General features: G+C 40.2%; 1 protein-coding gene and 1 long non-coding RNA gene across 10 annotated transcripts in view; both read right to left on the bottom strand.

Moving 5' to 3' along the window:
• Positions 1 to 3,057: 3,057 nt before the first annotated feature.
• LOC103132226 (uncharacterized) lies at positions 3,058 to 3,541 on the bottom strand. 2 transcript variants are annotated; one of them, XR_475525.2, is made up of 3 exons: positions 3,502 to 3,541; positions 3,289 to 3,391; positions 3,058 to 3,197 (listed from the first exon to the last, which is right to left on the bottom strand). It is a non-coding gene; the product is annotated as an uncharacterized LOC103132226 (long non-coding RNA). The 2 variants fall into 2 exon arrangements; XR_001660892.1 differs by lacking the exon at positions 3,502 to 3,541 and having other exon boundaries at positions 3,289 to 3,492.
• Positions 3,542 to 3,841: 300 nt separating this feature from the next.
• LOC103132228 (epidermal growth factor receptor substrate 15-like 1) overlaps positions 3,842 to 15,403 on the bottom strand; it is a 41,411-nt gene continuing 29,849 nt past the window's right edge. For 2 of the 8 annotated variants that reach the window (XR_001660895.1, XM_016667233.1), the window contains one exon: positions 12,525 to 13,949. Coding sequence is in view for 5 of the 8 variants with exons in the window: in XM_016667233.1 (XP_016522719.1) it covers positions 13,947 to 13,949 (3 nt within the window). In the remaining 3 variants the exon portion in view is untranslated. Of the gene's footprint in view, positions 3,977 to 7,219; positions 7,336 to 12,524; positions 13,950 to 14,462; positions 14,913 to 15,066; positions 15,197 to 15,403 lie in introns of those variants that run through there. The other 6 variants (XM_016667228.1, XM_016667229.1, XM_016667230.1 and 3 more) reach the window with 6 other exon arrangements.

A 15,403-nucleotide genomic window follows, 5' to 3' on the forward strand; every position in this document is an offset into this window, starting at 1 on the left:
GTTGCCATGGCAACCTCCTGCGCTCCACTAGCCAAACAATAATTACTGAGATTATTATTGTTGTTGGGTCATTAATTTGAGCACGTTTTGTTGATTTTTTTGTTGTTCTTTAATAAAGTTATGAACGTTTTAAGCCAGTCAGAAGACATGCTGGTCTCAGCCTCCTGGCGACGTTCAGTTTGTCACCTAATGCTGAGATCGACTCAAAACCTTCCACTGTCGACGTGTTGCAAAGCACTAAGAGTTCAGAAAAAACATGAAATGGGAAAAAAGTTATTTATTAACTGATTAAGTTGTGTTTTAGATTGTTCTAGAAAAACTAATCAGTCACGGCTGATTAGTGGGTGAACTCACGGATGCACAGTGAACCCACTGATTCTTTACAGCTGACAGCCGCTCCTCTTTCTTGCAGGTACTGCGTACCCCCGCTAAATCTTTTAGGGGGTACGCAGTACCCGACCGTAGCCCCCTACTTTCACCCCTGGCCTATTATCAAAATGACTAAGTGAATACATAATTAGCATTCATGATTAAATGTTTATTTTCCCTGCAGTACGTCCTGGAAGGAGTGACGCACCACGTGACTACTCTGTTGTACGATGTACATTTTTATTATGAAGATCGACCGGGAAAGGGTCATTTTTTTCCTTTTGGAACTTGGAAAATCTGCTCTTTGTAAATAATCACCGTAAAGTGTTTGATCAAAAATAACAATATGTGCGAAAAAATAACAAAACGGAATCTGCATAACGTGCCACTTATACAGGCAACAAATGGACTGCAATAAAACGCAGCCTGCAGTTATAAAATAAAGTAGTAGAGTTTTGTAATAGCAAAGTATATAAAATTAAATTAATACACTTTAAGTTTGATTTCTGTGCAAATGCCAAGCAAGTAGGGTTGCCACCTTTCTGAAATCAAAATAACCCTACTCTCCTGGGGTGGGATGTCTGCTGCAGTGACAGACAGTATTTTATGGCAATGTTTTTGTTTTTAAACTGTGATCCATAGAGCAACCGTTCATACAGACAGTACTCCAAAGTTGTACTCCAATCAGAGGAGCATACCTTAAACACATTTAATTAAGCAAGTGTAAAATGTTTTGGTAAACTACTCAAGTACTGAGTAACTAATCATCCATCCATTTTCTGAACACCCTTGTCCCTCAGTGGGGTCGGGAGGGGTGTAACTAATCATAACACCTAATTTAATAATCAAAATGTGTCCTCAGACAAGGCTCCAAAAGTATTAAAGTTGTGTGAAAATTCTGGTATTGTACAGAGTATGACTAAAATATTTATACAAATGAGTTCATTTTGGAGGTTGGCTCTAGACAAATTTGAGCCAGTGAGTGTTTTTTCATTGGGACACTTAAAAAAGAATGAAACAAAAACCAGAGCAATATTTCATCATTTGATATAATAAGTGAGCCAAAGAGCAACTTGTGTCTCCAGAGATTCAGGTTACAGATCCTGATCTTTCAGATGGAAAGTATGATCATATCTCAATACAGCAGCTAAAAGTGCAGCACTATAATTTTAATTCACTGTTAAAGTAAAATTGTGAAGGTTAAACAATCCACCTCTGAATATTAACAAAAGACATTTATTTAGCATAATTTTTCTGTACCCTGTTGGCCCCCATCTAGAACCGCCCCTGGGCACCAGGTCTGTGTCTGACAATAAAAATACATTAAATGACAACTGAACACTGAATTAATTTAAAAAAAAGTCAACATTTCTTAATACACTCTAAAAAGTGTATTTGGGCTGCAGTTCATCATAAGATGCAATTCATCATAAGATGATGTAAGTTAATTTCACTTAATTCTGTTGCTTTTGCTATAACAACTTACTTTTGTGTTCATTTAACTCAAAACTTACAAATCTTTAACCTAAAGGAACTTTTCACTTTGACTTAAAACAATTAAGTTCAATGCTAGTTTTGTATCCTATGTTTGACCAACTCAATTTATTATGATCATCCAATTCGATTCATTAAGTCCTTCCATCTCAATTTGCTAAATTTTTATAACTTAATTCATAAGGGGCTTTAACATGACAAATTTAAGTCACTCTTACTCAAATCATTTATTTTGTTCTAATAAACATTTAAAATATATTTGACTTAATTCTAAAGAAAGTCAACTCAAACTTTAAAGTAGTTCCAAACTAAATGTTTTGGGCTGCAAACTTCTTAGTTTGTAGCCCAAAAAAGTTACAAATCTTTTTCTTAAAGGACCTTTTTACTTTGACTTTACTTGAAAGAATTAAATTCAATACCACCCAAGTAAAAAAAAAAGTATACTTTAGTGTGTTAAATTTTAACATACTTTTGCATACTTTGATTGATGTACTTTAACTGTACTATTTTGGAACAACTAATTTTGTGCTTAGTATACTTTAGTAGTATTTAAATAGTACTAAATTACAACTTTTAGTATACTTAAACATACTTTTTTGGAACAACTTATTGTACTTTAAGTATACTTTTTTATGTACTATTTATATATTTTGAGTGTACTAATTCTGTCATAGAATTATACTAAAAACATACTTTTCAGATACTTTATATATATTTTAAATATGCTACTAATATATTAGTAATGTATTTAAATTACACTTAATTTTATTTGTGATTTACTGCTATTGCTAATAAAGTACAATTTTAATTACTCATAAAAAGTCTTCTTTATTCCTACTTTCCTATTTTGTACATTACATGCATAACTACACTACAGTAGTTACTATTACATGGAAAGATTAATTATACAAGATGTTGAAGGTAATTCAAATATTTTGTTTTATTACCAACATTTTAAAATTGTCCAATTTTATTCACAAGTTTATGAACTTTACATAAATTATCAGTTTACAAGTCAAAAGTGAACACAATGAACATGAAAATTTAAGTGTGACAAAAAGCATGAAAGTTATTACTTTAAAGAACAAAAATTATAATTACATTGTGCTTTCAATATATTACCATTTTGGTAACACTTTATTTGATGAGGTGTGCATAAGACTGACATGACACTGTCATAAACATAAATAAAACCTTTCATCCAACTTTTAAAGCAAATTCTCATTAAAATTGTCATTATTTACTGAATGACACTTCATGACACTGTTGGTATGTTCCTAACAGGAGTGAGGATCAACGACAGAACATTCCGGTTCACTGCACTTTACAGAAACCTACAATAAAGAACAATAGAGCAATTAAACAGAGAAAGTATTTGTATTTTAAAGAGAACAGAAAAATGGCAAATAAAAAAATAATACTTACAATTTCAAGACGTGGACTCGCCATGTATGTGACATCATCAGAACTGATGATTATTGGGACCAGATGCCTGGGGTGGAAAAACATTTCTGGGTGTCTTCTTTGTCTGTTTATGTTAGAAGTAGAAAAAAAAATGGTCAGTAATATCATAGAGTCAGTTGATGTTGTCATTAACTATGAAGCTGTTTTAAGTGTGGACTTAAGGAGACAAACTACCTTAAAAATTTTCCATCCATGATCTGAACATGCCGATTCTTGCAGGGTGGTGAGGGGGCTGGTGGTGCCCATCTCTAGCAGTCATCAGATGAGAGGCAGGGCTCATCCTGGACAGGTCACCAGTCCATCACAGGGCCCTGAAAGCCAACAATGAATATAATGAATGAAAGAGAAATGTTAGATTAACAAAGGGGGTAAATTCTGTCCAGTTATTTTTAAATCAAATCATGTTTATCAAGCACTGGTGTTGGTAACACACCAGTTTTTGTTGTTGAAAATGTAGCTAGCTCCTCATTAAAATAAATAAATAAATAAATAAATAAATAAATAAAATAAACCATGAAGACGATGTGAAGGTTCATCCTCAGAGCTGGTTGTTGATCTGGCGGAGCCAGAGCCTCTTCTGAGACAGGAAAGTCTCTACGTTTTCTAACACCTGATTTCTGTGGCTTCCTTTCATCTTCATTTGCTTAGACTGCAAAAATATGTTGAAGATAAAAACATTGATGAACGAGTTATAACAACAACCTCACAATATCAAAGTATCTTTGTCTTATGGAGCTTAATTAAAACCATGTTAAGTCGCAACAAACAGAGCCTCCATGCATTTATAACATAAAGCTGAATGATTGCTGTAGTAATAATCATACAAGTCACAATAAAATTGATAAAATAATTATTTATGAAACCAACGTAATTTATGAAACCTCTCCTTGGGCTGCCACCTTATCGTGGTGGAGGGGTTTGAGTGTCCTAATGATCCTAGAAGATATGCTGTCTGGGGCTTTATGCCCCTGGTAGGGTCAACCAAGACAGACAGGTCCTAGGTGAGGAACCAGACAAAAGTGCAGCCTGAAGACCCCTTATGATGGAAAATAACTTTGGATTTGGCGTTCCCTCGCCCAGACGCAGGTCACTGGGGCCCCACTCTGGAGCCAGGCCTGGAGGTGGGGCACGAATGCGAGCGCCTGGTGGCCGGGCTTTTACCCACGGAGCCCAGCCGGGCTCAGTCCGAAGAGGAGACGTGGTTCCCCTTTCCAATGGGCTCACCACCTGTAGGAGGGGCCAAAGGGTTCGGGTGCAATGTGTTACGGGCGGCAGCTGAGGGAAGGGACCCTGGCGGTCTGATCCTCGGCTGCAGAAGCTGGCTCTTGGGACGTGGAACGTCACCTCTGTCTCTGGTGGGGAAGGAACCAGAACTAGTGTGCGAGGCTGAGAGGTTCAGGCTAGAAATAGTCGGCCTCACCTCGACGCATGGCTCTGGTTCTGGAACCAGTCTCCTTGAGAGGGGCTGGACATACTTCCACTCTGGAGTTGCCCACGGTGAGAGGCGCTGGGCAGGAGTAGGCATACTTGTTGCCCCCCATATTGGCGCCTGTACGTTGGGGTTTACCCCGGTGAACGAGAAGGGAACCCCCCCCCGCCCAACGGGGGGGGGACGGGTTCTGACTGTTGTCTGTGCTTACGGGCCGAACATCAGTTCAGATTACCCACCCTTCACGGAGTCCTTAGAGGGGGTACTGGAGAGTGCCACTCCTGGGGGCTCCCTTGTTCTACTGGCGGACTTCAACGCTCACGTGGGCAATGACAGTGAGACCTGGAGGGGCGTGGTTGGGAGGAACAGCCCCCCCCGATCTGAACTCGAGTGGTGTTCTGTTGTTGGACTTCTGTGCTCGTCACGGATTGTCCATCACGAACACCATGTTCAGGCATAAGGGTGTCCATATGTGCACTTGGCACCAGGACACCCTAGGCCGCAGTTCGATGATCGATTTTGTCATCGTTTCATCGGATCTGCGGCCATATGTCTTGGACACTCGGGTGAAGAGAGGTGCGGAGCTGTCCACTGACCACTACCTAATGGTGAGTTGGCTCCAGTGGTGGGGGATGAAGCCGGTCAGACCTGGCAGGCCAAAACGTGTAGTGAGGGTCTGCTGGGAACGTCTGGCGGAGTTCCCTGTGAGACAGAGCTTTAACTCCCATCTCTGGCAGAACTTCGAACACGTTCTGGGGGAGGTGGGAGAGATTGAGTCTGAGTGGACCATGTTCCATGTCTCCATCGCAGAGGCGGCTTATCGGAGCTGCGGCCGCAAGGTTGTTGGTGCCTGTCGCGGCGGCAATCCTCGAACCCGTTGGTGGACACCTTCGGTGAGGGATGCTGACAAGCTGAAGAAGGAGTCCTATCGGGCCTTTTTGGCCTGTGGGACTCCAGAAGGAGGCTCTGGATATAGTAGGGTTGTGTTGGCTCACGCAACTCTGCAATATCGCATGGACATTGGGGGCAGTTCCCCGGGACTGGCAGACTGGGGTGGTGGTCCCCCTGTTCAAAAAGGGGGACCGGAGGGTGTGCTCCAAGTACAGGGGGCTCACACTCTTAAGCCTCCCTGGTAAGGTCTATTCAGGGGTCCTGGAGAGGAGGGTCTGTCGGATAGTCGAACCTCGGATTCAGGAAGAGCAGTGTGGTTTTTGTCCTGGTTGTGTAACACTGGACCAGCTCTACTCCCTCAACAGGGTCCTGGAGGGTGCATGGGAGTTTGGCCAACCGGTCTACATGTGTTTTGTGGACTTGGAGAAGGCGTTCGACTGTGTCCCTATGGGGGCCTTGTGGAGGGTTCTCTGGGAGAATGGGGTACCGGGCCCTCTGATACGGGCTGTCAGGTCCCTGTATGACCGGTGTCAGAGTCTGGTCTGCATTGCTGCCAGTAAGTCGGGCTCGTTTCCAGTGAGAGTTGGACTCTGCCAAGGCTGCCCTTTGTCACCGATTCTGTTTATTACTTTCATGGACAGAATTTCTAGGTGCAGCCGAGGTGTTGAGGGGATCCGTTTTGGTGGCCTTAGGATTGCATCTCTGCTTCAGGTCATGATCAGGTCATGATCTGCAGCTCTCGCTGGAGCGGTTCGCGGCCGAGTGTGAAGCGGCCGTGATGAGACTTAGTGCCTCCAAATCCGAGGACATGGTCTTGAGCCGGAAAAGGGTAGAGTGCTTTCTCCTGGTCAGGGGGTCGTCCTGCCTCAAGTGGAGGAGTTTAAGTATCTGGGGATCTTGTTCACGAATGAGGGAAGAAGGGAGTGGGAAATCGACAGGCAGATTGGCGCAGCGGCTGCCGTGAAGCGGGCGCTGTACCGGTCCGTCGTGGTGAAGAGAGAGCTGAGTCAAAAAGCGAAGCTCTCGATTTACCGATCGATCTACGTTCCTACCCTCATCTATGGTCATGAGCTTTGGGTCATGACCGAAAGAACGAGATCACGGATACAAGCAGGCCGAAATGGGTTTCCTCCTCATGGTGGCTGGGCTCTCCCTTAGAGATAGGGTGAGAAGCTCGGTCATCCGGGAGGGACTTGGAGTAGAGCTGCTGCTCCTCCACATCGAGAGGACCCAGTTGAGGTGGCTCGGGCATCTGGTAAGGATGCCTCCTGGACGCCTCCCTGGTGAGGTGTTCCGGGCACGTCCCACTGGGAGGAGGCCTCGGGGAAGACCCAGGACACACTGGACGGACTATGTTTCTCGGCTGGCCTGGGAACGCCTTGGGGTTCCCCGGAGGAGCTGGAAGAAGTGGCTGGGGAGAGAGAAGTCTGGGCCTCCCTTCTGAAGCTGCTGCCCCCACGACCCGATCCCGGATAAGTGGAAGTAAATGGATGGATGGATGGACCAACGTAAGTTATATATCTTTACTGCACTGTTTATAATTAAACGAAGATAATTAATAAGCAAACTTACCATCAACTAGCAACACGTTTAGCAGCCTTCATCCCTCCGGGCTCCTTTTGTGACCCACATTTCATTTCCATCGGTTGTTGTCCAGTTGTGTTGTCATCGGAGTAGGACGTCACCAGCTTGAATTTACCAAAACAAGTAACTGTTGTCAAGGCCCTCTCTACTTTTAAGGCAATATTATGCAAGTAAAAATGGTGAATTTGGACAGCGTCTGTTATCTTCTCTGCGTTGAAGTTTTTTCTTCTCTTTATGGCGTTTTTTTTTTTTTTTTTTTTTAATTAAAGTGTGCAATACCGCCACCATGGAGTGTGAACTGGAGCTAATTCTGTTGATTATAATTTGAAAATGGATTGGGTACTCTCTTAAACAACAAAACATCATGATTATCATTTTTTTTATTCTTTGCAATTTTAACAAAAATAGTAAAAGATTATTAAGGCACCTAAAAAGGCATACTTTTAAATATGTCTAAAAATTACATGAAAAGTACTTTACAGGTGCCTAAGAACATACTTTTGCATATATATTAATTAGTTTTATTTTGTAATCAAGTTGCTGCGTGTTGCAGACTTCTGCCTAGGTCCCTCTTGAAAACGAGATCTGGATCTCAACGGGGTTCACCCGGTTAAAGAAAGTAAAAAAAAAGGCATAATTTATTAGCCTAAAATTTACACTGAGATGTAATTTAAAACATAGTAAAATTAATAATTTAAAGTAGTGTTAAGTGAATTTTAAAAAATTCTATTTTGAGCATATATTTTAAAATATACACAAAATATATTTTAATTAAATATACTTGAGCAAGTGCTTACACTTGGGCAAATATATATTTTGTTCACTTAAAGTATACTTTTATTTAATATATTAGAAGTGTATTTTGGTACAATTATGTTTAAGTGTGTTTAAAGTTCTAATTTCGAAATTGGTACAAGCATACTTTTAGCATACTTCAGATATATTTATAGGTAGTACACTTAATACTTAGTATACTTAAAGTGTACTTTCACAAATATAAGTATGTTTGAAATATACTAAAGTATACTTTTTTTTCACCTGGGCATATTTGTATCCTATGTCTGACACCATGACTCAAGCTTACCAGGGACAGATTCTGTACCAACCAGGGTGCTGTGGTGGCGCAGGGCAGTGGCGCAAAAAGTGGACATGCAGCGCATGCAAACAATAGGGGCGCTGCACCAGTGGGGGCATCAAAACCCCATCTGGAGGGGGCGGCGCGCCGGTGATATTTTCGCATATACTTCAACGCACCCTTACGCTCCTTTACCTCGCGCCCACAACGGGGTAAATGTAGCGAGTTTTACCTTTCACGTACCTTCATGTCGGTACGTGATGAGCTTAGCTGCAGGTCTTCCTCTCTGTCATTAACCACTTTCCTGAATAACTACGCTCACATAAAGGCTGCCTCAGCTAAAAAAAAACCCTTGAAAAAAGAGGTCCTTTATAAATTTACTTTTTTATTTGAAGAAACTTAAATAATTTGAGTAAGACTGACTTAAATCTGTCATCTTAAACATACTTAATAAATTTGTAAAAAAAATTACAAATTGAGTTGGATTATTATAATATATTGAATTGGTTAAACTTAATAAATTAAGTTGGATAAACTTAATTGAATTGCTTGTTACCAATTGAAGCAATTCAATTAAGTTGGTTCAACTAATTTCTTTTTAGAGTGTAAAACAAACAGAAAGCCCCAACAAACCTTTTTAAAGCAGGAGATATTTATATATTCACTGTTAATCTCTCAGTATGATTTGTTCTCTAAATGACCATTTATATTATTTTGGCTGATACGACTATACATTAAATAAGCAAATAGTTGACTATTTAATAATCAAACCATAACCGTCTACAAAAATCACAATAAAAAACTTAATCATAGCAAAATGTTCTGAACCATATCAGCCTCAGGAGATGATTGAGGGATGAAGAGAAGCTGATATCTGGTTCTTTAGATTCTGACAGGTCTGCAGTTCCTCTCCTGAGCCATTCTGTCTGACATCATGCAGCACACCGTACCAGGACAAACATTTGTTTTGACTGTATTCATCCTCACTAACATGTTCAGCCTGGGATTTGAGTCTTCCCTCTCATGTCTGTATCTTTACGGGAGGTTTCGTTTGTAAGGACATGATGGTATCGGGTTGAGGATGTTTTAAAAAGACGCAGGTTGATAGCAGCTCACTGCGGTTGTGTAGTGTCCGTTTCTAGGCAACCGTGACAACCATAAACATGAATACGTAGACGCCTCATGGAGCATGTCAGCCCATTGCTGTGATAGGTCACAGCGTCCGCCATATTGAATGTGGCCTATGTGCCAGTAAGCTAATGCAAGTTAATGGACCGAACTTTATAAAGTGCCGTTCTTCAAAGTACTTTTAGTTAATTCCTGTCATTGACACATTTTCTCACACACTAATATAGTTGGTAGTCAAAGAAATGACTAAAGACAGAGTTTCTAACTTTTGATGTGATTATTTCATTGTTTCGGAGCATTTCTGAATAAAGAGCACAATGTTTTTATTTGATAGAAATTTTTCTGATCATTTTTATATTAACATTGATGAACAGACACACTTTTAACGTTTCAAGACAACAAATAATTTTTTTATTGCATTTATTTTTTATACATTATTGAAAAATGACTTTTGATTTATAAATCAGTCATTGTCAAACATTAAACTACATATTTTTCTTACTTTTTTCCAAAGAAAAATATTTATTACACTATGTCAACTCTGCTATTGACAGCAAAGAGTGAAAATAATTCTAACAGAGTAAATTATTTTTTATTTCATTACATAAGCTGTATTAATACAATAATACTTCAGATTGAGATATTTAAAAATACACAAAAAGTGAAAGAATAAAACATTTATTTATTAAACTGGGAGCACTGGCCACAGGCTTCAGTCTGCTGGTCACACTGGGAGAACTCAATGACTTCTGAGACGTCCTGGTTCACAGACTAAAGCCAAGGATAAAAGAGAAATTATCCAAAAGTGTAATAGAAAATACATATATGTTTCCTTGACATTCAGAAAAAGATATTTTCAGCATGTTGGGCTCTGACTCGTAGCATCTTTATAGCTAAATACCGACATGGAGAAGCTGAGCTGGAAACAGACTGAAGAACAGCAGCTCCAGCTCTGATCCTGACTGATCTTTCCTCTGGTTTTTAATGAACTTCTCCTCTAACAGCAGCTTTTCATCAGCTCTCTCTTATTAGAAAACAGTATGAAAACGTTAGCTGCTAAGCTAATTTAGTTACATAGTAAATATTTCTCGGTTGTTTAGAAGCAAATTTCTGGCTGCAAAGTCAAGTAATTCTGATCTTTCATCCTTACCTGTGAAAGGTAATGCCAATGAATCCAGTTTGTTTCGTAAAACAGTTGAAACAAGTTCACACAGCACAGGAGCTCCGATCGCCCTGCTGCCATAGAAGATGGCGGTGACGTAACGTAGGATTCAGTGCTCCCTGCGGCGTCTAGTATTCATATCTATGGTGACAACAGCGTCGGTCCGCAGCCTTCTGGGGTCGTTTTGCTCCCGGAACGAGAATTTAGCTGACCTTAATATTTCCTGTGTTTTATTTTGGTCATTATTGTTACACTGCAGCCTGAAGTGACCCAATTCCGATTTTTTTTTGACGTAATGCGACCTGTATCCGATCTTTTCATGGCAGTGTGAACAGCACAGGTTGGATTCTTTTTCGAATGTGACCCATATCCGATACTATCCAATTCAAATGCGACCTAACGTCCAGGTCGCATTCATCCAAACTGAACGTCACTGATTCTCAACAAATCTCACTATTCTGCGACCTGATACGCGCAAGCGGGAAGAAAAACAACAACTATGATGGACTATATGAGGATTAAGTTGTTAATTTGTTGTTCCGGCCAGGCAACAACTTCAAGTAAGTTATGCTCCACCGTTAGCCTCCATGTTTACTTCCGCAAACACTGAGCACTACTTCTTTTTATGGCGGTTGGCAGAACAATGAGAACGCTGACGCTATTGCGCCCTCTAGTGCGCATGCGGGACACTTTCAGGTCGTTTGGCTGTTCACACTGCAGAACGCATGCAGGTCACATTTACTGGCAGTGTGAACGGCCCTGGCAAAAAAATCGGAATTGCCAAAAAATCGGAATTGGGTCACTTCAGGCTGCAGTGTGAACGCACCCTTAGTGTTGATATGTGCGTGATAGGCATGCCTATAGGACATTTATAGAATACGGAACAAATCGCGTCCCATATCGATTCCATATGGGACTCAGCATTTAACAGCCAAATACGGGACGATTCCGGATTTTACAGGGCAGGTGGCAACCCTACAAGCAAGTCAGTGCAATGGTAGCAGCATCCTCTTTTTTATATACTGCCAAAAATCACTAATCAATTTATAAAAACAACCACTTATATATATGTGCCTATGACAGGATTGTGTTCTTACCCGTTGTTTCACTAGCACTGCCACACCAGCAGGGGGCACACATGTTTGGGATAGAGACCGTTATTGAGCTTTAGTAGAGTAAGTAGAGTTCCTGGGGTAGGAGAGCGATCGTGCAGTTAGTGGTATATTTTGTTACCGCAATATATAAATAAACGTTCAGCTTCCGAAGGAACCTTTGACTGTCTCTTGCTTGCCGCACCACACGCTGTGGACCACAAAGGGAGTTAACCCTGAAGTCCCCAACCACTTCAGCCTAGGAGTGAGAAGGAGCTCCCCTGTGTTTCTCCCACGAAGCTTGGAGGTTCATCAGGAAAGGTTAACACCGTTTAATGCGACTTCTGTTTACGAACATCACTGGACAGCTTCTCAACATCGAGCATGTAAGATGCAACTTTAATCTTGACACGGCAGCAAATGTAGTGCCTTCTCTGGAAAGGTCTCAACATATTTTTTGGACTATAAGCTGCTACTTTTCCCCCACGCTTTGAACCACACAGCTTATAGCCCAGTATGGCTTATATATACATTTCCAGTTTTTTTTTCTTTTTTTACCATTATTTGTAGGAGCGACTTACAGTGCGCTCTATAGTCCGGAAAGTACGGTACTCTTTTTGTTATTTGACAACTTCTTGCTACAGAGCAAACATTCAGGTAATCCTTACGTATTGGCAATGAATGCAAATGATTCGGCCCAAGAATTGTTGAATCTTTCCTCAGCTCTCCATGGCCCACCACACCCGTCAGTTTGCTTACAACAGCCCCCTTCCTCGCACCCCACCCAGCTGAAAGAAACGTGTCACAGGCAATGACGCAAATCTTTGTTGAAGGAAATGTTGAAATTTTACTTTTATTCTACACATTTTTATAACATTGGAAAACGTTAAGAATGACTGTCATATCTGTCCTCCTACAGAAACCATATCAAAACAAAAATATATATTTCCCACCCCCATCTTTTTCCATTTTCAAACATTTTTGAAAAAGTTCCAGAGAACCACTAGGGCAGCGCTAAAGAGCTGCAGGTTGCTGACCTAGACAAAAATGTCTGTTATGACAATTTGACATTAACCAAGAATCATCATATGTCATAATAATGAAAGTGTTATTACACTGTCAAAAGCATTAACAAAACAGTAATTAATATTTTCCACTACCTGAAATAAAGCAGAACAAGGACCAACAATAAAGATTCCATTAAACGTTATTACACTGTCAAGTGATTTAATAACAGTCATTAATAATTCCTCTTACATCAAGTGGAACAAGTAGCACCAGTTATGAAGATGTCATTAAGTGTCATTACAGCGTCATTAATATTATCTCTTACCTCAAGTAAAGTGAAACTAGTAGCAACAATTATAAAGATGTAATTTCATGTTATTACAATGTCAAATGCTATGCTAACAGAGTCACTGATATTAAGTCTTACCTCAAGTGAAGTGAAACACACTGGACTACTTATAACTACCATCATAGCTGTAGAACAAACCATTTGTACATTGGAATAAAACAAAATATAACTTGTTCTTCAAACAAAGGGGTTAACTTCTGGTCAGTATGTTGTTACTCTGAAATACTGATTGAAAAACTAAAACAGAATTTCTTATCCTTTAACTTAAGAAAATAGGTTTTTTTCAACAGTCCTAACATTTTTTTGCGTTGATTGTGTCAGCCATCTCCTTCGTTATAGCCTTCCTGTAAGGCTCTGAAAACAGGAGATCTTCTTCTTGTCTTCATTTCCTGGCAGCAGCTCTTTAACCCTTCTATGCGGGAACGTGTCGCCGGCGACACATCTAAATTTGCAGTACCGTAATTCCGCCACACAGCGCTATCTGAAAAATTCCAACAGTTTCTGAAAGGGGAGACGTTGCACTTTCCAGCATACGGCAACTTCACAGCTGCAGCTGCAGAGAGCGTAATTAATCCGGGGGCACTCGTTTAATAGACTGCATATTGTGAAAATAACTTGCTGGATATTGAAAGTTCCGGTTCTTATGGATACATGGGTAAGTATATCATCTCACAGGACATTTAAAGAACTACTTACAATTAAAATAAGGAAGATTTATTTAGGCAGACACTTGAAACTCCGGCGTAAAAGGATTAAAGGTGTCCAGGAATGCTCAGAAATTACAGCTGTTCTTGTAATAGTTGTGGTCAATGTTAATCATGGGGAAAGCCTTTTCATGAATTCAAACTTGGTGAATCTCTTCTGGACATTCTCATAGTGGGTGATGACTCAATCCACTGTGGTCACTTCAGAAAAGGAACAAAAACGAATAAACCAAAAATGTAATGTGATCTTAATTCAGCATTTATTTAAATTCCAAAAATGTCCCTTGCTGTACACTGTCAGAATGGTAGACTGGCAGACAAATGTCTAGTTAACATGACTGGTTGTTATAAAGTGCAATACAATTATTTCTTAATTCAAGTAGTATAATCACTAGAGCTGAGCAAAATTATTCTGATCAAATATTTGTTTGGCAGGAATTAATATAGCCTATTGTTATTCAAATTGCATCATTTAATGTATAGTTTTAGGCACATGAGTGTATCTTTTCACTTAATTAGCATTATAAATGATTTCCAACAAGATACTCTGGCTTATGGCTTAAGAAGTTTTTAATAAATAAATAGATTAAACACCAGATTTGCATTTGACAACAATTAGTTGTCTAAAACGTAACTTGTTAACTTTGTGGTGATCTGTTTTCTGTGTATTTAGTTTGAAGTTTTTCTGTGCTTATTTAGTTCTGTTCCACTGTGAGTCTCTGTGCCGTCCTGTCCTGATTGTTCCCAGGTGTTTCTCGTTCCCTGATTACCCTCCTTGTGTATTTAAACCCACCTGTTGTCTTTGTCTCTTGTCGGGTCCTTGTCGTGTCTCATGTCAGAAGTCAGTTCTGTCTTTTCCCTCGTGCTGCTTTGTTGGACTGTTTCTTGGATTTATTATTAAATCATATTTTTTCATCATGTCTACTTGGGCCTACCTGTGTCCTTCCTCACCACCACAACCACAAATCATGACAAACTTATCTGGTGGATGTTGATTACTGCTTCCCTACTTGCATGTCTCCTCACACCCCTCTTCACCTGGAGAAAATAGTAACAAAATTTACTTATCTAATTTTCTTGGGGAATATTTCATCTGCTTCTTTCTCTTTGGTCAAACGGGGACTTCTTTCTCTCTTGGCCGGTCCTCATTTTCATCCTCCACACCTGTAGTATGTCTTCATTAGCCTCCTTTGTCCCCTCCACTCCCCACCATGTGTCCTTAGGCCACTGCTTCTCAATTCCAGTCCTCAGGCCCCCCTGCTCTGCATGTTTTAGATGTGCCTCTATTCCAGAACAGCTGATTCAAATGATTGCAGAAGCCTGTTAATCACCCACAGATTCGATCCAGGTGTGTGGCAGAAGGGAAACACCTAAAACATGCAGGGCAGGGGGGCATGAGGACCGGAACTGAGAAACATTGCCGTAGGCTAAAATGGGTCTTCATGTGGCTAAAGTTCCCAAAGCAAAGAACACAAGCACCATGTCGCATCAGCCAAGTTGCTAAATAATGCACATAAAGGATAACTTTGACTAATATATTAGCTTTTAATTTGCTACATTAAAATTGGAGGGAAAAAACCTATTTGCCTGTCTTTAAAATATGTTTCATATTAAGGGCTAACCATACAGTAATGGAGTTTAATAACTTTAGCTAA

Source organism: Poecilia formosa, unplaced genomic scaffold (assembly GCF_000485575.1).
Source record: "Poecilia formosa unplaced genomic scaffold, Poecilia_formosa-5.1.2 Scaffold963, whole genome shotgun sequence".
In the NCBI taxonomy this organism is placed as follows: domain Eukaryota; kingdom Metazoa; phylum Chordata; class Actinopteri; order Cyprinodontiformes; family Poeciliidae; genus Poecilia; species Poecilia formosa.